This window comes from Xenopus laevis, chromosome 3S, assembly GCF_017654675.1.
Source record: "Xenopus laevis strain J_2021 chromosome 3S, Xenopus_laevis_v10.1, whole genome shotgun sequence".
In the NCBI taxonomy this organism is placed as follows: domain Eukaryota; kingdom Metazoa; phylum Chordata; class Amphibia; order Anura; family Pipidae; genus Xenopus; species Xenopus laevis.
The window spans coordinates 14293949-14317274 of NC_054376.1; the positions used below are offsets into that span (position 1 = coordinate 14293949).

At 41.9% G+C, this 23326-nt stretch overlaps 1 protein-coding gene across 1 annotated transcript in view; it reads left to right on the plus strand.

Moving 5' to 3' along the window:
• The window catches only part of ctnna1.S (catenin alpha 1 S homeolog), a gene marked incomplete at its 5' end in the record, with an annotated part of 42907 nt that extends 21462 nt beyond the window's left edge, over positions 1 to 21445 (plus strand). The window contains 8 exon segments of the mRNA NM_001090631.1: positions 1904 to 2060; positions 2869 to 3069; positions 3260 to 3411; positions 4343 to 4453; positions 5394 to 5575; positions 5835 to 5940; positions 19071 to 19205; positions 20109 to 21445. Coding sequence (NP_001084100.1) covers positions 1904 to 2060; positions 2869 to 3069; positions 3260 to 3411; positions 4343 to 4453; positions 5394 to 5575; positions 5835 to 5940; positions 19071 to 19205; positions 20109 to 20396 — 1332 coding nt within the window. The 3' untranslated portion in view covers positions 20397 to 21445.
• Between the last annotated feature and the right edge of the window lie 1881 nt (positions 21446 to 23326).

Below are 23326 nucleotides of genomic sequence, written 5' to 3' on the forward strand. Positions count from 1 at the left end.
CTTATGGGCCCACCAATCAGAGCCCTCAACATTTTAGTTCTTACCGAGACAAAGGGTATTGCCATGTTTTCAGAGATTCATTGTTCAAATGTAATTTAAAAAATGTGTTTTTTCAAAACAAATTGCCAGTTCACCAAGGTCTATGGGAAACATTTTCTAAGTAGAGATATCACAGCAACCAATGAGGCAACTTTCAATAATACACATTCAGGAGTATTGTGAACAGCTGTCCTGCATCTTCGGTTTGTTGCATTACTGCTATTATAAGCTGTGACAGAGCAATAGAGTAGATTGCTCTCATCTCTACTGTGCAAATTCTTCCTGGGAAACTCCCCTGCCAATGTGAAATAATTAGCCTCTCTGGATTCTTCTGCCTTTCTGTAGCAATACATTTTTAGCTTTTGGCTGACCCCATCCGAGGTCTAAATTAAAGCTTTCATATTTCTCCTGGGAGTAAATGAAAACACAAGCAGGGACTGGAAAAGTTATAAACGTGATAATGCTCTGTGCTCCAGAGAGGGCAAAGGAAAAATCCTGGTACCCCAGCAAGCTAGTCAAACACTGGGTTGAAAATAAACTTGGCTAGTTACTCTGATGTTCTTTTGCCATATAGGCAGCTGAGGTCGGACCTATGGTAGCCTATAAAGTAAATATGGCCCTGACTATACTACACAGTATTAAGACTTCAACCGTGTTTTGACCAATTTGATTAAGGATAAGCCTTGGTGTAAATCTATTTTTGGTGTCTGTGGAGATGTGAATGGTACTGCTTCAAATTGCATATAATATGCACTAAAATCTGTCACACTGGTTTTAATGCAAGTGTTCACATGGACTGACAGACCTATGCTGGGTGAATGGTATTTCTTTCTGTTACTTTTCCTCTTCTCCATTAGGCTGGCCACCTAATGCACTTTCCTTTCTTTACTCTAAATCTGTCAGCACCTGTGAACCATGCATGTAATTAACTAGCTTGTGTTAACACTTTACTGCTATTGTGTGTTACATTTAAATGTGTAAGATAAATGCTACAATGTACACATATGCATAGGAAATGTAATTTGTGGTAACTATATTGTGAAGGATTTTATAACACCGCATAATTGCAAATGCAGCTTTGAAGTTAAAAGTTTTACCTGTGATACAGCCTGGTGTGGTGGCTTGCACCTCTTAAGAGGCAGGCCAGCAGCACTTCCTGGAATTTAAAGGGAATGCTGCAGTGCATGGTGGGTGTTATGACTCCTATAAAAGGCTGGAGTGATTAGAAAGCAGGGGAGTCATTTGTAAAGCACAAGTTGGAAGTGCTGGTTTAAACAAGTGGTGCTGTATGATGTAGAAATCATTTTTTCTTTTATTTGTAACAGTCTGCTTTGCAAGTTTCTGAACTGTTAAATAAGAGTCTCTTATTGTTTTTTTATGGAGGTCTGGAAAGTTAAATAAACCTCTGATTATTTTTTTTTTTTTTTTTTCATCAAGAGTACTTTTTTTTTTTTTTTTTTGAGAAAATTTCCCCATGCCTCAGTGTCTCCCAAAGATGTCCTTAGGAAACGGAATGTAACCTAATTTCCATTTGTTGCTACAAGCAATAACGTGCAGACAAGATAAAAACAAAAGGTAGTCTGTCCCATGATCCAAACTAGTACAGCCTGAATTCCCCAGTTTATATTGTGCTGGTGCTTCATTCTGTGGCCATTACATTCTGAAGTAAATCACTTAAAGTATGTTATAAGATGATTGTGCTTTATAATCTATAGAATAAAGCTACTGGTAGTTGGGGGAAAAAAAATTATGTATAATATTTCGAACTTTTAAAAATATATACATTTGACCTATTTACCCAAAGTTTCAGTATCTGCTGCAACTTTTTCAAAGGTACCAAAAGCCTCTCTTTCTCTTGCAAAAGGTTATAAATGCAGCTTTGGCCTTGGCAGCTAAGCCGAATAGTAAAATGGCACAGGAAAATATGGATCTTTACAAAGAGCAATGGGAAAGACAAGTTCGAGTCCTAACAGATGCTGTTGATGATATTACATCAATTGATGACTTCTTGGCCGTTTCAGGTACGTATCTATTACTTTGATCATTCTGAAGTCCCGAATGTGACATTTTAAATGTCTCCGTGAATAGTTCACTTTATTTGAAAGTGCCATTTAAGGTCCACTTCTGTTTTTCTTTCTTGTCTTGGTAGCTGCTTTCCATTTTAATCTGTCGTGATGTTAATTTTAGTAAATTAATAAATTCATGTATGTAAATATGCATAAAAAATACATTCATTATGTGGTTTGTCTTTCAAATAACACTTAGTATGATGTTGAGTTATATTGGTTTTCATTTTTAGTGGCTTTTGAGATGCGCGCGGGATCCCTTGTCTGGAAGTCAGTTATCCAGTAATGATTTTTTGTACAGGAATGGGATCAGGTATCCAGAAAGCTCCGAATTATGGAATGGCCACCTTCCATAGTCCATTTTATCTAAATAATCAAAATTTTTAAAAGATTTCCCTTTTCTGTAATAAAACTGTACCTTGTACTTGATGCAAACTAATCCTTATTGGAAGCAAAACCAGCCTATTGGGTTTATTTAATGTTTACATGATTTTCTAGTAGACTTAAGGTATGAAGATCCAAATTACAGAAAGATCCATTATCCAGAAACCCCCAGGTCCCGAGCATTCTGGATAACAGGTCCCATACATAGATGGATGTATAGATATATATAATGTATGTGTGTTTTTACTATTCAGTGAATAGTAATATAATGAGGTGGCTGCATTTCAAAAAATGTTGCCCCTGCTGTAAACGATGTTTAATTGTTCCAGAAAAAATATAGTAGAACCAGAAAAGTAATGTAAATATATTTTTCTTACAGAAAATCACATTTTGGAGGATGTCAATAAATGTGTCATAGCTCTTCAGGAGAGAGATGTTGATGGCTTGGATCGTACAGCTGGAGCTATTCGTGGACGTGCAGCAAGAGTCATACATGTTGTCACCTCTGAAATGGATAACTATGAACCTGGAATTTACACAGAAAAGGTTCTGGAAGCTACTAAATTGCTGACAAATACAGGTATAATCTTAATTTTACACTGGTATTCAATGGATCTGAAAAAGTAAAAAGCTGGTTGAAGTAAGTGGTCACAGTACTAATAGCAACTGCATCCTTCCAGTGCTCCAGTAGTAGAATGAAGCAAAAGATGTGGTACAACTAGCTGCTGAGGCAGTAGTTTTTTAAATGTATATCTGTAACTATTTTCTAGTTATGCCACGTTTCACGGAGCAAGTTGAAGCTGCAGTTGAGGCCCTTAGTGGAGACACCAATCAGACCATGGATGAAAATGAATTTATTGATGCTTCTCGACTAGTATATGATGGTGTACGGGACATCCGAAAAGCTGTGCTGATGATCAGAGTATGTAATGTTTGGTTTCTTTGGATTTAGTATTCCTTTAGCAGTATTGTGAGCTAGTGCGTATAGACCAGATAAACTAGAAATGATTACAGCGTGGTAATTGTTATACTCTAACACTAGGTTAGAAACTACACGGAATATAGTCTATTGAGAAGCATGTGTTAGAGCAGGGGTTCCAAATTCTTTTTACCGGAGAGCAACATTGAGATTTAAAAAGCGCTGGGGAGCAACTCAAGCATGAAAAATGTTCCTGGTGGCAAATAAGGGTTGTGATGGGCTATTGGTAGTCCCTATGTGGACTGGCAGCTTGCAGGTGGGTCTGTTGGGCAGTACACATGGTTTTTATGCAACCAAAACTTGCCTCCAAGCTTGGAATTCAAAAATAAGCACCAGCTTTGAGACCACTGAGAGCAACATCCAAGGCGTTGGAGAGCTACTGGTTGGGGATCACTGTGCTAGAGTGACCAACAGAAGGGAGACTCCCATAATTCATAATGTCTCCACTTCTACTATTATTTATATCAGATGCTGCACTCCAGCAAAATGCTTTTCTACTTCTACTGATTTTTGACTCGCCCAAGTCTTTGGTGTAGTGGGCTGTAATGTCATCTACAACACTAATACAAGCCTAACTTGCTCTGATATTGTGCAGGGAATTGTCCAGTTTGTAAAATATCCATCACGAAGAAACAGACCTCCAGTGGGAATTATGAGTGGCCAGAAATATCAGTGGATGTAAATATGGGTGGGAATATTTAAAGTTCTCTGCACTGCAAATATCAGTCTGGTAATTGTAATTAAAATAAATACCAGATAACAGATACAAGTCAATCAAAAACTTGCACATCCTTATGATCAAATAAAATGCAAAAAAGCAGTCCTTTTGTAAACCATTAATTTATCCAGTTGCTTTGTAAATTTTGCTTTACAGACTCCAGAAGAACTAGATGATTCTGATTTTGAAACTGAAGACTTTGATGTGAGAAGCAGAACAAGTGTCCAGACAGAGGATGACCAGCTTATTGCTGGACAGAGTGCAAGAGTAAGTATTCTTTCTAACTTAAAGGAAAACTATACCCCCAAAATGGGGCAACATATAGTTTATATCAAATTAAGTGGCATATTAAAGAATCTTATCAAACTGGTATATATATTTAAGTAAAAATTGCCCTTTCACATCTCTCTGAATCGCTCTGAACCACCATTTTGTGATGGTCTGTGTGCTGCCTCAGAGATCACCTAACCAGAAAAACTGCAGCTCTAACTGTAACAGAAAGAAGTTTGGGAGCAAAAGACACAACTCTGTCTGTTAATTGGCTCATCTGACCTAACATTTATGGTTTGGTATGTTTGTGTGCACCGTGAATCATACGATCCCAGGGGGCAGCCCTTATTTTTTAAGATGGTAATTTTCTATTTAGGATTACCCAATAGCACATTCTACTAAAAATGTATATTATTATGAAAATGGTTCATTTACACATGAGCTGTTTTATGCAATATATTTTAATAGTTTTCCTTTAAGCACAAACTATAGTACAGGTATGGAACATGTTGTTCAGAATGCCTGGGACCTGAGGTTTTCCAGATAAGGGATCTTTCTGTAATTTGGATCAACATACCTTGTCTGTTAAACCTTCAACCCAATAGGATTGTTTTGCCACCAATAAGGATTAATTATATTTTAATTAGGACAATGTACAAGGTACTGTTTGATTATTATATAAAAAATATGCTAGAAGCCAATTTGTTTGGAACTTAGATTTTCATAACATATTATTATTTAATTGCATATGTAACTCAGTGCTTAAAAAAACAGCCATGTGCACTTTTTATAGCCCTCTTAGTCACCTTTTGCTGCAACTAGTATATTTGTGATATTGCAGGCTCAGGAATGGAGGAAAAGAAATACAGTATTACTATGCTTTATCTGCTTATACTTGTTTAGAAAAATGTTTCTTTCGTTCCCATCTACTTTTTAGGCAATCATGGCTCAGCTTCCTCAGGAACAAAAGGCAAAAATTGCAGAACAAGTGGCTAGCTTCCAGGAAGAAAAAAGCAAACTGGATGCTGAGGTGTCGAAATGGGATGACAATGGAAACGACCTCATTGTTTTGGCTAAACAGATGTGTATGATAATGATGGAAATGACTGACTTTACTAGGTGAGTAATTCTGTATGTAGTACAAAATGATGGAATGATAGAAAGGTTAATAACACATTTTTATTCAGGCGATTGTCTGTGGAATAGTTTGACATCAGAAGTCCCTTCTAAATATTGTGTGGTTGAATTTCCAAACTTCTGCATATCTTTTGTTTCTATTAAAGTTTTTAGTTCTTGATTTAAGCCATAACTGGTGAATTAATTAATCTTGTATAATTACTTTAAAAGCAGTGTTTTAAAGCAGTGTTTGTCTTCACAGAGGGAAGGGGCCACTGAAAAACACTTCAGATGTAATTAGCGCAGCTAAGAAAATTGCAGAAGCGGGGTCACGAATGGATAAATTAGGACGTACTATTGCAGATCACGTAAGTATATATTGCTTTCAAGTCCTTTATCCAGACCAGTGCTGTCCATGTATTCAGGTACTGAGGGCTACGTAGTGGAGGGCCAATAATGGAAGCCAGCGTTTAACACTCTCCATTTTTAAACCACATTCCTGTTATCACAAGACCATATCCACATTCATGGTGGTAGCACACAAAAAAAACCAAATGAGCGTTACTCTGCATAAATGCTAGGGATGCACCGAAACCAGGATTCTGTTTTGGATTCTTCTTTTTTTTTTTTCCAGCAGGATTCAGATTCAGCCCAATGCTTGTCTGGTCAAACTGAATCCTTATTTCTCTTGCCTAATTGGGGGACACAGGCACCGTGGGGATGAAGATCCTGCAGCTGGAGACTGGACACTAAGTAGTTAAATTTGACTCCTCCTCCTGCTGTGGGCTTCATCCCCTGTCTCCTCCTAACCCTTCAGTTTCGTTTAGTGTCCTCAGAAGGAGACACATACTATAGTGGCTGGAGCAACTGATCAGGACTCCGTGTTATGATCTTGCCACACTAAGGGGACATTGATTCGTTCAGGAGCCCCTCCGGCTACACCTATTATGCCCTACAGCCTTCCCGCTCCACGGAGGTCTGCAGGCTTGCTCCCATCTCCCTGCGCTGCTTCCCGCTCTTCGGAGGCCTGCAGCAGCGCTTTACATCCACCCAGTGTGTGCATGTTTGATGCAAATACAGATATATGTGGAGCTTTTGCGTCATATATATTTTTATTTGTATTTTCCTATAGGGAGATTTCATCACAGGGCAAGGATCGGCCGGTATTCCTGGGTGAGTAGATTTTTACATTAACCCCCTCTACTTTTAGGTTCATAGACACTCCATCTGAAAGGCAAGTACCTCCGCACTTGTCCTTACCACACTCCCAACACGTTCCGTTTAGACCCAGGCCCTCTTTCGCTGCATCTCCCGCCCTTCTTTCCCTTGGCGCGGCTCTTGCGTTCCACGCTGGAACGCACTTCCGCTTCCGCTCTTCGGCGCTCACGCGGTCTCCTCACTCTCTCCCCTGCGCCGCATCCTACAAGCGGCTCCAGCGCTGGCTCCGGGTACTGTTCTCGCTGCCTGCATTCACAGCCCTGGATTTCTTTCCTGCCACAGTCTCTCGCGACGCTCGTGATTGGGACTGGCAAATTGGAAAGGCAAGTACCTTTATCTTCCAGGAGGTGTGGAAAACATGGTTTAGACTTATGTTGCAGGGCCTCTACCCATACTTATATATATATATATGATTATTCCACAGGCTTCTTGCCACGGAGATCCCTCTGCCTTCCCCTATCACCACTCCTGGGGACCCCTGTCTTCTTAAAAAAAAAAAAAAAAAAAAAAAAAAATCAGTTTCACTATTGCAGGAGCATTATGGCAGACAAGGCAGAAGAGCCCAGGACCTCCAAGTCCTCAGCTCATACACGCTCACATACTCAGATATCCTTTTTGGCATGCACACAATGTAAGACAAAATTTGCTGCTGCTTCGGCTGACTCTGTGTGTATAGCATGCAGACCTTCAGATCCCTCGCCACCACCTCTGGCCAGCACTTCTGAATCTGAGTTGGTTAGGGCCCTATCCCTCTCACTTGCAGGCATTCAAAATCTGGCCCGCATTCCCGAGACTTTAGACAAGGTCCTTGAGCGCCTTTCCCAACCCTCTAGGCTGGACGATCACTCCACTGGCACCAAAAGGCAAGCTCATTCCCCCCCTGGTTCCCCAAGGGAACAATTTTTTCCCTCCGATGAGGAAGGCCAAGTCCTTTCAGAGGACGATTCTGACCAGGACCACCTAGATCCAGAGCTAGACCCTCCTAGAACACAAAAGGAGGTTGAGGGCCTCATTCAAGCGGTGCTCAGTACCCTGAATATCGAAGACTCTGTCACCCCGGTTGATCCAACTAAAAATATATTCAAGAGACATAAAAAGAGCTCTTACGTGTTCCCTGCATATGAGCAACTTGACGACTTAATCAAGGCCCAATGGAAACACCCTGATCACAGGGTACAGATATCCAGGCGCTTCTCTCAGACATATCCCTTCCCTCAGGAGTGCACTGACCTCTGGGCTTCGCCCCCAGCGGTTGACCCTCCAGTTTCCAGACTATCCAGAAACACTACCATCCCTGTTGCTGATGCAGCGGCATTCAAGGACCCTATAGACAAGCGCCTTGAAGGTTTTTGCAAGTCAGCTTTTTCAGCGGCAGGCTCCGCATTTCGACCTATCTTCGCAATTGCCTGGGTCGCAAAGGCCATGGAAGTATGGGTGGAGCAAGTAGCACAGCTTATTGGCTCCGAGGATCCCACTACTGACAACCTCCTGTCTCAAGTAGCGGATGCTACATCCTACATAGGCGACGCTGCTATTGATGCGGCAAAGATGGTGGCCCAGGCCTCAGCACAATCTGTGGCGGCTCGTCGGTTCCTGTGGCTGAAGACTTGGTCTGCCGATATAACTTCCAAACGTTCACTGGTCAGCCTTCCCTTCCAAGGAAAATTGCTCTTTGGACCCGAACTCGACAAAATTATATCCCAAGCAACGGGTGGGAAGAGCACCCTGCTCCCACAGACTAGAATCAAACGACCTGCTTTCAAGAGAAGACCCTTTTTTCGTCCCTTTCGGCAAGGCCAAAGGACAAAGACACAAACGGATAAGCCCAGCTCTAGTTTCCGTTCACGCTACCAAAACAAACAGCGAACCAGTTGGTCGTCCAGCAAGGCCCCAACTAAACCCTCTCTGGACAAGTCCAACTCCGCATGAAGGGGTGCCCACCCCCGAAGGGATTCCCCTTGGAGGCCGCCTCCAATCCTTTCGGGAGGTGTGGCAAACTACAGTAAGGGACCAGTGGGTCCTTCGGGTGGTGTCACAAGGACTCTTGATAGACTTTTCTCACAGGCCACCTCACCGGTTCTTCATCTCAAGGTTACCTCGTCAAAAAATCAATATCGACAAGTTCCTCGGGGTCATTCAGAACCTTGCCATAACAGGCACAATTCAGCCTGTACCGACTCCAGAATGCGGCAGAGGCTACTATTCCAACTTATTCATGGTTCCCAAAAAGGACGGATCCCTGAGACCAGTTCTAGACCTCAAGGACCTCAATCCCTTCGTAAAAAAATGCCACTTCAAGATGGAATCAATTCAGTCCGTTTTGGCAGCCATGGAAGAAGGCGAGTTCATGTCCGTCATCGACATCAAAGACGCCTACCTCCACATACCCATTCACCCGGCTCACCACCAGTTTCTCAGGTTCTTTGTCAACGGCAGACACTGGCAGTTTGTAGCCCTTCCATTCGGACTGTCATCAGCCCCTCGTACCTTCACCAAGGTGATGGCGGCGGCACTAGAAGGGTTACGACTGAAGGGCATACCTGTCATCCCATATTTGGACGATCTACTCGTCAAAGGTCCCTCCGCAAGCATTGCAAGTCGCCATACAAACCAGGTGCTCCAATCCTTGACAGCCCTAGGCTGGCTGATCAATTTCAACAAGTCCACCCTGGTCCCGACACAGTCGATAGAATACCTCGGTCTGATTTTGGACTCCAAGAACGGGAGAGCCTTTCTCCCACGAGACAAGGCCACCACTTTACAAGACAGGGTACGGAACCTCATGAGTACTCCCTGTGTGTCTCTTCGGCTAGCCATGCAAACCCTAGGCACGATGGTGGCAGCGTTTCCGGCAATCCCCTATGCCCAATTCCACACCAGACCACTGCAGCACTCCATTCTGCTGCACCAACGCAAGGATCGACAGAATCTCGACCGCCTAATCCTACTCCCACCACGTGTGAAACTCTCGCTCGAATGGTGGCTCCAGCCCCTTCGCACTGCAAGAGGAAGACCGTTCCCCCCCCACCAGTGGACAATTCTCACAACGGATGCCAGTCTGCGGGGATGGGGCGGCGTACTCGACCTAGCGACGGTCCAAGGCCTTTGGGACCAGGAAGAGAGACTTCTCTCAATCAACCTCCTAGAACTGAGGGCGATTCGTTATTCTCTGGCACACCTGACCCCACTACTCCGAGGTCAAGCGGTGCGGATACAGTCCGACAATGTCACCGCAGTTGCATACGTGAACCATCAAGGCGGCACCAGAAGCCGGGCAGCCCTTCAGGAAGCGAACCACATCCTAGCATGGGCGGAAAATCACGTTCCCGCGATATCGGCGGTCCACATACCAGGAATCGACAACTGGATAGCGGACTACCTAAGCCGAGAGACCATAGATCAAGGAGAGTGGAGTCTCCATCCGGAGGTCTTCCAACTCATCGTGGCCAGATGGGGGCTGCCGGACATCGATCTGATGGCGTCCCGCGTCAACCGAAAAGTTCCAAGGTTTGTGGCAAGAAGCTCAGATCCACTGGCTCATGCGGCAGACGCCCTGGTAATCCCGTGGCGGTTCAACCTGGCGTACGTATTTCCTCCTCTGGCCCTTCTCCCAAAAACCATCAAGAAGATAAATCGAGAAGGCACTCAGACAATTCTGGTGGCTCCGTTCTGGCCCAGGAGGGCGTGGTTTGCGGACCTCGTGCGGTTAGCAAAGGCCGAGCCCTTCCATCTTCCACTGCGAGAAGACCTGCTAACACAGGGCCCCATAGTTCACCCGACTTCTCATCAGTGGGCTTTAACGGCATGGCTCTTGAAGCCCTAGTTCTTAGGAAAGCGGGAGCTCCAGCAGATGCACTCCCTACCATGCTGCGGGCGCGCAAGCCTGTTTCAGCCAAAGCATACCACAGGGTATGGAAGTCGTTCATTACTTGGTGCGAACACAGAGGTACGGATCCTCAGAGGGCGAGTGAACGGGATGTTCTTTCCTTCCTGCAAGACGGTTTGTCGAAAGGCCTGGCAGTCAGTTCCCTGAAGGTTCAAGTTTCGGCCTTATCCATTCTTCTCCAGGAAAGGTTGGCTCTCCGAAGTAATATTAGAACTTTTCTTCAAGGTGCAATTCGGATGGCGCCTCCGTATCGTTATCCTGTGCCTCCTTGGGACCTTAACCTGGTACTCTCTGTTCTTCAGGAGGATCCCTATGAACCTATTGACTCGTTGCCACTCTCTACGCTGACTGAGAAGGTAGTTTTTCTCTTGGCCATCACATCTGCGAGGAGAGTTTCTGAACTGGCGGCTCTTTCATGCAGGTCGCCTTTCACCATCATACACAAAGACAAAGTTGTTCTCCGCCCTACTCCTGATTTTCTGCCAAAGGTCGTCTCGGAATTCCATTTGAACCAGGATTTGGTCGTTCCTTCCTTTTGTCCGGAGCCCGCTAATCCTGTTGAACGTAAGCTGCATACTTTGGATGTTGTTCGTGCAATATCTTCTTACTTGCTCGCTACTGCAGAGGTTAGGAAGACGGAGGCGCTGTTTATTATTCCTACTGGGCCGAAGTGCGGCCTCAAAGCAGCCAAGTCTACGATTGCTAAGTGGATTCGTTCCACGATCATCAGAGCCTATGCAGTGCGGGGGAAACCTCCTCCGCTCAAAGTGAGAGCTCACTCAACTCGCTCTCTCAGTACATCCTGGGCGGTCCGCCACCAAGCTTCAGCGGAACAGGTCTGCAGAGCGGCCACCTGGGCGTCCCTACACACTTTCACGCGATTCTACAGGCTACACACACAAGCCTCAGCCGAAGCCAGCTTCGGGAGGAAGGTGTTGCAGACTGTTCTCAGTTGAACACCTGGGGTTTTTCAGTGTCCCGCCCTCATGGGTAGCTTTGGGACATCCCCACGGTGCCTGTGTCCCCCAATTAGGCAAGAGAAAGAGAGATTTTTGTACTTACCGTTAAATCTTTTTCTCTTGTCCTATATTGGGGGACACAGGCCTTCCCTCCCTGTTTGACACTGATATGTTGTTTAGTTATTATGGTTAGAAATATGATGCTGTCTTTACTATTTTTACGAAGATTATATTCTAATTCCGTGCAGTTTTTCTGCGGGGGTTATTGGTTCCTCTTCTGTTTTGGGTCATTATGCTCCTTCTTCGGTCGAAACTGAAGGGTTAGGAGGAGACAGGGGATGAAGCCCACAGCAGGAGGAGGAGTCAAATTTAACTACTTAGTGTCCAGTCTCCAGCTGCAGGATCTTCATCCCCACGGTGCCTGTGTCCCCCAATATAGGACAAGAGAAAAAGATTTAACGGTAAGTACAAAAATCTCTCTTTCCCTCACGTCCCTTGGCAGCACTTACTTAGAGAGAGCGCCTCCTTTGGGTAGGAAAACACCGCCCAGCATAATAAAAAAACTCCTCCCCTGTTCCCTACAAAAGGCCCCCACGCCCATACTCCTTCAGTGTTTTTTTCCTACCGGATGAGGAAACATCGTTCAGCAGAAGAAGAAAATAAATAAATAAATCTGGCAGGGAAAACTACGGGCGCCTGTCAGATGACTGTGCCTCCGTTTGGATGTCAGATTATGATTCGGGCGCCTGTCAGATGACTTTGCCCCCGAAGAAGATAGCAGGAATATCGGGCGCTTTTCAAATGAATATGCCTCCGGTGAGAAAGGAATAACGAGATAAAGTAAGGGCGCCGCTCAGATGACCGGCCTCCTCCTGTGCGCGCAATAGCCGTGAGCTTTGGGGGACGTAGCGGCGGAAGTGACGTTGACGCACACATCACTTCCGGGTTTTTCGGCAGCGTCTATAAACAACACGCCGTGTAATGGCGGATTGCCGCTCCTGGGTGTACACTTGCTGTCCAGGTCCCCAAACGCTGCGCACTCGCCACACAAGTAAGCCTTCTCCTTCTTTTTATCTGCGGGAAATAGATATGGTCTTAGGGGAAATAGTAACCATTACCATTCCGCTTGTTGCTTGTGTCTTTCAGTATGGCTGACACTGCACCTGAAAGAGGGGAGGCTAAAGTCAAATCAAAGGATAAAACCAAAAACAAAGATCCCCAAATTGAATCACCTAAGGATAAGAAAGATATCACTAAGAAAATGTCTTCGATTAATTGCTTGGGCTGTGATAATAAATTTGTATCCACTGAGGGGAGTAAACTATGTCTAACCTGTAAGGGAAAGATAAATAGTCCAGCAACTCCAGCTACTAATTCAGAGGAATTAGTATCATTGATGAAGGGTGCTATGCTCCAAGCGTTTGAATCATTTAATCAAGCTAAACAGGATAGAGATGTATCTATTGAAGACAGCCCGCTTTATGAGAATATTTCTTCAGATGATTCAAATGAGCCATGTTCATCAAAACATAAATTGGATTCAGAATCAGAATGTTCTGACTTGGAAGATTTTTTTCCCTTAGAGGATATAGAATCTCTGATTTTAGCTGTCAGAGATACAATGGGGTTATAAGATATTTCGGAACCACCGAAAAAAACAAGCAAACTTTTTGCAAATATTAATAAACGGAAAGCCTGTTTCCCGCTGGATGAAGCGATTAAAGGGAAAATTAAAAATCAATGGTCTAACTTAGATAGAAAATTTGTATTGCAGAAAAAATTTAATATGTTATTTCCTTTTGATGCGGCTGACTCTAAAGATTGGGATAACGCTCCAAAATTAGATCCTCCAGTGGCACAGACAATTAAGAGAACGCTTCCCCTTGAGGACAGTGCAGGTCTCAGAGACCCTATGGACAGAAAAGCTGATGGTGCATTAAGGAAGGCTTTTCTAGCAGCAGCAGCAGGGTTCAGACCGGCAATTGCTGCAGCTTCAGTAGCTAGATCACTAAAAGTATGGATCACGCAATTGGAAAAGGCTTTGAAGAAAGGAGTGTCAAGAGACAAGCTTTTGTCCGATCTTCCCATGTTATCTTCAGCAGCCGATTTTCTTACTGAAGCTGCTTTAGCTTCAATAGATGTTTTATCAAAATCCACAGCATTCGCAACATCAGCCAGAAGGGCTATATGGTTAAAGCCATGGATAGCAGATATAGCATCGAAGAATCGCTTACTTAACCTTCCATTTGAAGGAGGAAAATTGTTTGGTTCAGAACTGGAATTACTAGTGGAGAAGAAATCAGATGATAAAGTGGGTTTCGTACCTCGTATAGATATAGGCAAGACTGGAAAAATCAAAAGACATCAAAAGATAAATCCTTTAATCAGTTTAGAGGGCGATCCAATAGAGGAAGAGGACGTACAAATTTCCAGCAACGGCCTTTTTCAGCATGACGCCAGACAAGTTGGAGGAAGATTAAAGAGATTTATAGTAGAGTGGAAGAAAATAACATCCGACAAATGGGTAATAGAAACAATAGAAAAAGGCTATTCCATAGAGTTCGACTCTTTTCCTCCAACAAAATTTGTAAAAACATATCTTCCAAAAGGAGAAATAGAAAAGAAAGCTATATGTTCGGCAATTCAAGACTTCAAGGATCAAGGAGTATTAATCAGAGTACCTCAAGAAGAAAGGGGTTCAGGAGTTTATTCTCCCATTTTTCAAGTACCAAAACCAAAAGGGAAATTCAGAGCAGTCATAGATTTAAGGTATCTAAATGGCTTTATAAGAAAGAAAAAATTCAAAATGGAAACCATACGATCTACAATTCAAGCTCTTCAAGAAAAAGAAGAGATGGTGACGCTAGATTTACAGAACGCATATTTACATTTCCCAATAAGACCATGTCATCAGAGGTTCCTAAGAATAGCAGTAGAAGGCCCTACTTTCATCGAACATCTCCAATTTACAGCACTTCCATTTGGGATATCAAGTGCCCCAAGAGTATTTACAAAAATATTGGTGACAGCTATAGCCTTTTTAAGAACACAGGGAGTCTCAATAATACCATATTTAGACGACTGCCTCATAAAAGCAAAATCTCGAGCCATTCTGCAGGAACACTTAAAATTAACTGTTCAAACTCTGCAAACTCTAGGATGGATTATAAATTGGGGAAAATCCAATCTTCAACCCACAACAAATATAAAGTTTCTGGGCATGATTTTGGATACCGGAATGGGGAAGGTGTTGTTACCATCAGAAAAGGCTATCAAAATAAGAAACAAGGTGAGATTATTACAAGAAAGAAGACTGTCCTCTATAAAGCAAGTTGCAGAAGTCCTAGGACTCTTTTCAGCAGCCATAGTGGCTATTCCCTGGGCCAAGGCTCATATGAAAGATTTACAAAGATTCCTAAACTCAAGATGGGACCACCAGAAAAATTCCCTAAACCAGAAAATCCAACTACCAGAAGAACTAAAGAGATCACTCACTTGGTGGCTACAGATAGAGAATCTGGAGCAAGGGACCCAATTGTTTTCTACACCCGCAAAATTAATTACAACAGATGCAAGCAAAAGAGGCTGGGGTGCTCATCTTCAAGTAATGTCAAAACAAGGAAGATGGGAAGATGGTATGGCAGATCTTTCAGCAAATTCTTTAGAGCTGGAGGCAGTGTGGAGAGCCTTAAAGGCATTCGGTCCATATATAAGAAACAAAAATGTTCTGATCCACACGGACAATGTGACAACCGCTTATTACATAAATCATCAGGGAGGTCTAAAAAGTCAAGACCTTCTCCAAAGAACCAAAAGGATATTCAAGTGGGCAGAACAAAATCTAAACAGCCTCGTTGCTCGTCACATCTCAGGCCATTCAAATCTCAAAGCAGACTTTTTAAGTCGCAGGGATTTACACCCAAGAGAATGGAGTTTTAAGTCAAGAAATATTCTTCCAAATTTGCAAAAAGTGGGGTTTTCCGGAAATAGACCTCATGGCATCAAGGCAAAACAAAAAAGTGCCGAAATTCTTCTCACTGACAAGTGGTCAGGGAGAGGTAGCGGTGGATGCGTTGACTCAACCATGGAATTTCAGTCGTGTCTACATATTCCCACCATTCCCTTTGGTAGGCAAAGTAGTCCAGAAAATACGACTAACCTCAGCAGAGGTAATTCTAATAGCTCCAGCGTGGCCAAGGAGAAGCTGGTATTCGGAGCTAGTTCAGATGTCAATAAGCCCACCATGGCTTTTGCCCAGAAAGGAAGATCTGCTGACGCAGGGGCCAATCTCATATCCAGATCTGATTCCGCTACAACTAACCGCGTGGAGACTGAAAAGGATGCGTTGATTTTACAAAATCTTTCACCAGCGGTGATAAAAACCTTACTATGTAGCAGGAAACAAGTGACCAATAACATTTACCAAAGAGTCTGGACAAGTTTCAGGAATTGGTGTGTTAAAAAACAATTACTTCCAGAGACAGCTTCCATTTCGAAGATTTTGGATTTCTTACATGATGGATTCATGAAGAATCTAGCTCCAAACACTATTAAAGTACACATAGCAGCTTTGGGAGCTTTTAAGAATACAGCGTTAGCAGAACATCCGTTGGTGAAAAGATTGATAAAGGCAATGCAGAACATAAGACTAAAAAGCAAACCGTTAACACCAATGTGGGATCTAGATATGGTCCTTAAAATTCTACAGAAAGCTCCCTTTGAACCGTTAGAAAAGGCCTCGTTATTCTATCTTACAATCAAAACAGTATTTCTGGTAGCCATTTGCTCTGCCAGAAGAGTTGGTGAAATACAGGCTTTATCCTGCAAGAAACCTTATTTACAAATTCTTCAAGACAGGATAATTCTTAGAGCGGATCCTTCATTTAAACCAAAAGTTTCATCAGACTTTCATATAAATTTTGAAATTGTCTTACCTGATTTTTTTCCGGAGCCTAAAAATAAACATGAAGAAAATCTACACTTATTGGATGTGAAAAGATGTATCCTAAAATATCTGGAGGTGGTGCAACAATTTAGAATCTCAAATAACTTGTTTATAGCACATACAGGTATTAGGAAAGGCAAAACCGCATCAAAGATGTCAATATCCCGATGGATAAAACACGCAATTATTATTGCATATACATCGCAACAAAAGCCAGTTCCTTTGGGATTGCGTGCACATTCGACTCAGGCAGTGTCAGCCTCATGGGCGGAAAGTGCTGGAGTCTCTGTGGACCAAATTTGCAGGACCGCATCCTGGTCAAGTTTCAAGACTTTCTCGAACCATTACAGACTCAACGTGGGTACACCCAGGGAAGTGGCTTTTGCAAAAGCAGTGTTAAGTACTGTAGCAAATTAAACCCTCCCAAAAAATTGCTTAAAAACTCTCTAAGTAAGTGCTGCCAAGGGACGTGAGGGAAAAAATGAATTTAATACTTACCGTAAATTCCTTTTCCCTCAGTCCCGAAGGCAGCACGTTTTTTCCCTCCCTTTATTAAAATATTTGGCATTATGGTGTGTTATTGCTTATTTATCACTGAAGGAGTATGGGCGTGGGGGCCTTTTGTAGGGAACAGGGGAGGAGTTTTTTATTATGCTGGGCGGTGTTTTCCTACCCAAAGGAGGAGCTCTCTCTAAGTAAGTGCTGCCTTCGGGACTGAGGGAAAAGGAATTTACGGTAAGTATTAAATTCATTTTTTGCATATGTAAATTAGGTGTGGAAAGGGAAATCACTTGAGTTTTCATCTCAAAAAAACAATCTTTCCACTTTTTCCTTTCCCACCTCCAATTTGCATATGCAAATTAGGATACGGTATTCAGCTGAATCTTTCACAAAGGATTCGGGGATTCAGCCGAATCCCAAATGGATTTGGTGCATCCCTAATAAATGCCTTTGTAGATTTCGAAGTGTGTTTAGGGTCACTGTCTTGGAATATCCAACACCTGCGTAACTTCAACTTTGTGACCGATGCTTGAACATTATCCTGAAGAATTTGTTGATATTGGGTTGAATTCATCCGACCCTCACCTTTAAAGTGGACCTGTCATCCAGACACACAAATCTGTATAATAAGTACTTTTCAAATTTAACATGAAATCCAATTTCTATTTTTTATTAAAGCATTCATAGCTGTTGTAAGCTCATTTAAAAATCTTAGCTGTCAGTCAAATATTGTCTGCCCCTCCTCTATGCCAGTGGCATAGAGGCGGGGCAGCCAATTACGTTCACTTTACATTCAGCACTTCCTAGATGTCACTGCTCTCCACACATTCCCCATTTCTCATAACCATTTAATTGTGTAGCCAGGGCATGGTGATGGACATCAGGTCCCCCATTCTGGTGCACAAACAAGATTCTGAGATGATGCAAGGCTTGCCTTAATAAAACTGTCCACAAAATGGCTCCTGCCTGCTTGCTATAATTATGAATTCCCAGATTGCAGGAAAAAAGATTAAAATAATTGATATAGTGTAGTTAAAGTTCATTTTGCTTGACTAATGTGATAAAATAGGATTTGGAATGTTTTTTTTGGTTAACGGGTCCCCTTTAACAAGGGCCCCATGTCTTTGGAGGTGATCTTTGGGTTGTCTGTAACCATTCTCACAATCCTCCACATATGCCGCTCCTGTATTTTTCTTGGCCTGCCAGACCTGGGTTTTACAGCAACTGTGCCTGTGGCCTTCCGTTTCTTGATTATTTTCCTTACAGTTAAAACTGACAGTTTTTAAACCTCTGAGATGGCTTTTTGTAGCCTTCCTCTAAACCATGATACTGAACAGTATTTGTTTTCAGATCTTTTGAAAGTTGCTTTGAGGATCCCATGCTGTAACTCTTCAGAGAAGAGTCAAACAGAAGCACAACTTGCAATTGGCCACTTTGAAATACCTTTTTTTTAAGATTGGACATACCCGCCTATGAAGTTCAAGGCTTAACGAGCTAATCCAGCCTGTAATCAGCATTGAGCAGTTACATGCATTCAAATTAGCAAAATTACAAGGGTACCCAAATTTGCACAGCCGGTTATTCACATTTAATTTCATACAACTGAATACTGCTTCACTAAAAATCTTTGTTCAGAAAACACCCCAGTACTCGGATGTTCCTGGGAAATGAAAGACATGCCAATGTTACCTTTTTTTTTGTTGAAAGTGGAGTAAATTATTATGCAGGCTGAGAGGGGTTCCCAAACTATTTCATATGACTGTAAACTGTATTAGAATTTCTGAAGCAAATACAGAAAAGCAGAGTATTTGTACAGAGTATGGGATTAAATAGGATTATCTAGGAATGCTTAGGGTTTCCTAATAAGGGGTTTTGGCAAAAGGTAAAGTTTTGGTGTTCACCCATTAATTTTTTATTTGAAATATACAGTTATTCAAGGTAGATTCCCCCCCCCCAGCTTTTATTTAACATTTAATTATTCTCTTTTAGTGCCCTGATTCAACTTGTAAGCAAGATCTTTTAGCATATCTTCAGAGAATTGCCTTGTACTGCCATCAGTTAAATATATGTAGTAAAGTAAAGGCAGAAGTTCAGAATCTTGGCGGCGAGCTTGTTGTGTCTGGGGTAAGTACATTGTGTCTTAACATTGTGGTAAATCAGATTTTAAAAGTGCTCTCATCCCAGGATTTTTTTTTTTTTTAAACTATAAATGTGTAGTTTCTATTAGCATGTGGCTTTAGGAATCTAAAATGATAGCAGTAGAAACATACATGGGAAACTGGGCCGGGTTTACTAACCAATAGGGGATCGTAGTTCACGGCAGCCATCTTCTGGGTCTTCGGTAATCTGAGACTTAGACCGACAAAGCGGCGCATGCGCAGTTGGAGCAATTTCCCGGTTTGTGACACCTGCACATGCGCTGAAATTGCTGAATCCCCGGAAGAAGACACAAACACCTGGAAGATGGCTGCTGTGAACTACGATCCCTGAATCTGCACCGAGGGGTAAGAAGTTTGGGGCATTTCTGCGGGGTAGCAGCTAGGCTGAGGGGGGGGGAGAGGAAGGGGGTCTATGTAGGGGGGTAGGGTTTTTAATAAGGGGTTGAATTCTCCTTTAAAGACATGTTCATTAAAGGGATACTTTCATGGGAAAGTTAGTAGTGATGCTCCAGCAGAATTCTGCACTGAAATCCATTTTTCAAAAGAGAAAACTGATTTTATGTTCAATTTTGAAATCTGACATGGGGCTAGACATATTGTCAATTTCCCAGCTGCCTCCAGTCATGTGACTAAAATCAGCATGACCTATAGGTAACTTTTACTGTACATTCATATTTTAAAAAGTAGGGTTTTTTGTGTCGGTATCACTTTAAGCAAATCTTTCAATGTTTAGTGCTCCAGGTAGTTGTCTGGTGCAGCTATAATGCCTTGTAGGGTGATAACTTGTACACAGCTCATTGACCTATATAAGGATTATAATTTGCGTTAATGCATATATTAACTTCATTAAATTTTATAAAAACCTTAGGTTGACAGTGCCATGTCCCTGATACAAGCCGCGAAAAATCTGATGAATGCCGTTGTTCAGACCGTAAAAGCCTCCTATGTAGCTTCTACGAAATACCAGAAGTCACAAGGAATGGCATCTCTGAATCTGCCTGCAGTGTCATGGAAAATGAAAGCTCCAGAAAAGAAACCACTTGTTAAGAGAGAGAAGCAAGATGAGACCCAAACTAAGATAAAGCGTGCTTCTCAGAAAAAACATGTCAACCCAGTGCAGGCTCTAAGTGAATTTAAAGCAATGGAAAGCATTTAAATCAAGTTATATATTAAGTTGTTACAGTCAAAAATATTTTCATAAAGTTTAGAATATACTAACCACTTTTTGAGGTAGTTGGAAAAGCTTTTTTTTATTTTTAGACTGTACAGGTCATACTTTTTTTGATTTTTGGTATCACAACCACTTTGAGGATATAAATTAATAGGGATGTACCGAAGCCACTATTCTGCCGAACCCCCGAATGCTTTGAAAGATTCGGCCAAATACCGAATCCTAATTTGCATATGCAAATTAGGGTTGGGAAGAGGAAAACATTTTTTACTTGTTTTGTGACAAAAAGTCACGCAATTTCCCTCCCAGCCCTTAATTTGCATATGCAAATTCGGATTTGGTTCGGCCGGGCAGATGGATTCGGCTGAATCCTGCTGAAAAAGGCTGAATCCCGAACCGAATCCTGTAGTCAGTGCATCCCTATAAATTAATGGCAGGGGGTGCTGAATGAAGTCACAAGTTGTATAGAAATCTTGTTAGTCAAAAACATACTATATGTGCACTGTGGTTCCAGTTGACCCAGGGACCAGATAATTAAAGTCACAATATACACCCATTTTCAATGATTAGGGCTTGTGCTAAAATACTTTTTTTGCTTTTAACGAAGTAATAGAAGTTAAAAAAATTAAAACATTTTCAAATTTCACTGGTTTCTGGTGAGCGTAGGAGAGGTTGTTAACACTAATTACCAGTACAAAGAGAAGCCCTCTGATAATGACCTACTCAAAAGCTGTAACATAGCTGGGGGGGGGGGGAAGAAGAAAATCCAGTTTCTAAATTTTGGTTTACAATAGGAAAATATGGATTATTTTTACATTTTAAAAAATGGAAAATGCATTTTCAACACAACTCCTATTGTACTAGTTTTTAACAAAGGTGTATACTGCCGCTTTAAAATCTATTTGTGCATGGTATGGCTTTATTCTTATTTAGCTTCATTTTAAGCTTTTAATTTTTATCAATGAAGTGGCTAAATGACTATTCGCTTTTTAATTTGTTGTTTTTATTAACATTAAACACTATATTGTTTGAAAACTAGCTGTCTGCTGCTTAAAGTAATCTGCAATATAAAGGGCTAAACATCAGCATCCCTTTAATAGCAATTTTCTTGTTTTCTAAATTATTATGACGCCGATTCACATATCTTTTGCATAAAACTCCTAATGGAAAGGCTTAATTGTTGTTTTTTTTTTTTAAAAAAATATCTCTTAATAAAACCGTTTTATGTGCTAAGACAAAATAGACCACTTTAGAAATCCTGTTGGTGCTGGGTATACAGAATGTAAACGGTGTTTGTCATTTAAAAGTTGTACTAACTGCCTGACCAAATCTTAGGCATGTATGTCCAGATTAACACAGACTTTATAATCATACAGCATGACTGTGAGGGTATGTATGGGGAGGGAGGGTCAGTTTCAATCATCAATCGTTCCTTCTGAAATCTCAATCTGCTGCTCAACTGTTGATAGGAGCATACAGTAGTATATCCGCTGGTGAGCAAGTGAAAAGGAGCCAATACTATTGCATGGCAAGTACTTTTGGACAAATTAAGTGGCTTGTAAATAGCGCCTCCTTTCTGTGCTTCTCTGTTCTGATCAAGGATTCCACAGTCACAGGGCAGTTTTACATCTTATTGATAACACAACTTCTGTTGTATTTGATCAACTTTCCAAACACACACACACCTAGCAGCAATTTGTGTGCCTTCTACCGCACAATGTTCAAGCAGCACTAATCCTGTGGTGCTCTAAAGCCCTCCCCTGGCTTCATCCCCAACATATCTGGTACGTCTGAAAATCCTATTGGGACCGAAATGTTAATTTGGCATTCTCCCGACAGGCACTTATTGGCCTTGCATGATCTGATCATTGGACCTGGTGCCAAACAATTGGCTTCACACAGCACATATGTCACCATATTACCAAATCGGTTGATCTTAAGGCATATTAACAGATTTATAAAGATATATACACACACACACACACACACACGTTTTACAGTTTTTAAAATTTTATTTTCTTTAGGGGCATTTCCTGGGGGGAGGGACTACTTTGTTTTCATATTGTAAAACTATATGTTGGGTTTTTGTTTTTGTGTGATTTCACTTTTTTTTTAAAAAAAAAAAATGTATAACTCAGATTTTTCCAAAGTAAAGGAAATGCCAACATTGTGTTCCTGCTATACATTCAATAAAATAGCAACATATATCAAGGTACCTTTGTCTTGTCTTATTTTAAAGTTTGCTGCAATGGTTATCCTGCATTTGTATGATACTTTGAGCTGTAAATGTGATGTTATTGACAAACAAAATTTTTTTTTACCTTATGCTGTACTAGATGAAGTATCCTCCTGACTGGCAACCTCCTGTTTTATTACAGTGCTTAATCCATCGTCTATACCAGTGATGTCCAACTTCTATGTTACAGAGGGCCGGAATTTTTCTGGTCTACGTGATGGACGGCCGATAATGGAAGCCAGTGTTAATAATTCCCTGTTTTTTAGACTACACCCACTTTAAACCACACCTATGTTACCACAAGACCATGTCCACATTAATAGCACACCAAAAAACCAAATGGTTGGTGCTCACTGCAGGGAGGGATTTCACCCATATGTGAAGACCTACCCTTAAATCCTCCTCCCCTGTGCATAATACAGTACCCCCAGCATATGATTAAACACCTTAGGGGCCCCTGACAACAATTTCCAAATGCTAAGAAACCCCCAGAACTAATACCAGGCTTATGTTCCATGGGGATCATGGGACACAGAGTATGGCACACACAGAGAGTATGGCACACACAGGGAGCATAGGGCAGGCAGAGTATGGCACACACATAGGGAAGGCAGAACAAAGCAAGAGACAGGGAAACCTATCAGGACCACTCTAAGATGTACTATATACACTGACACCG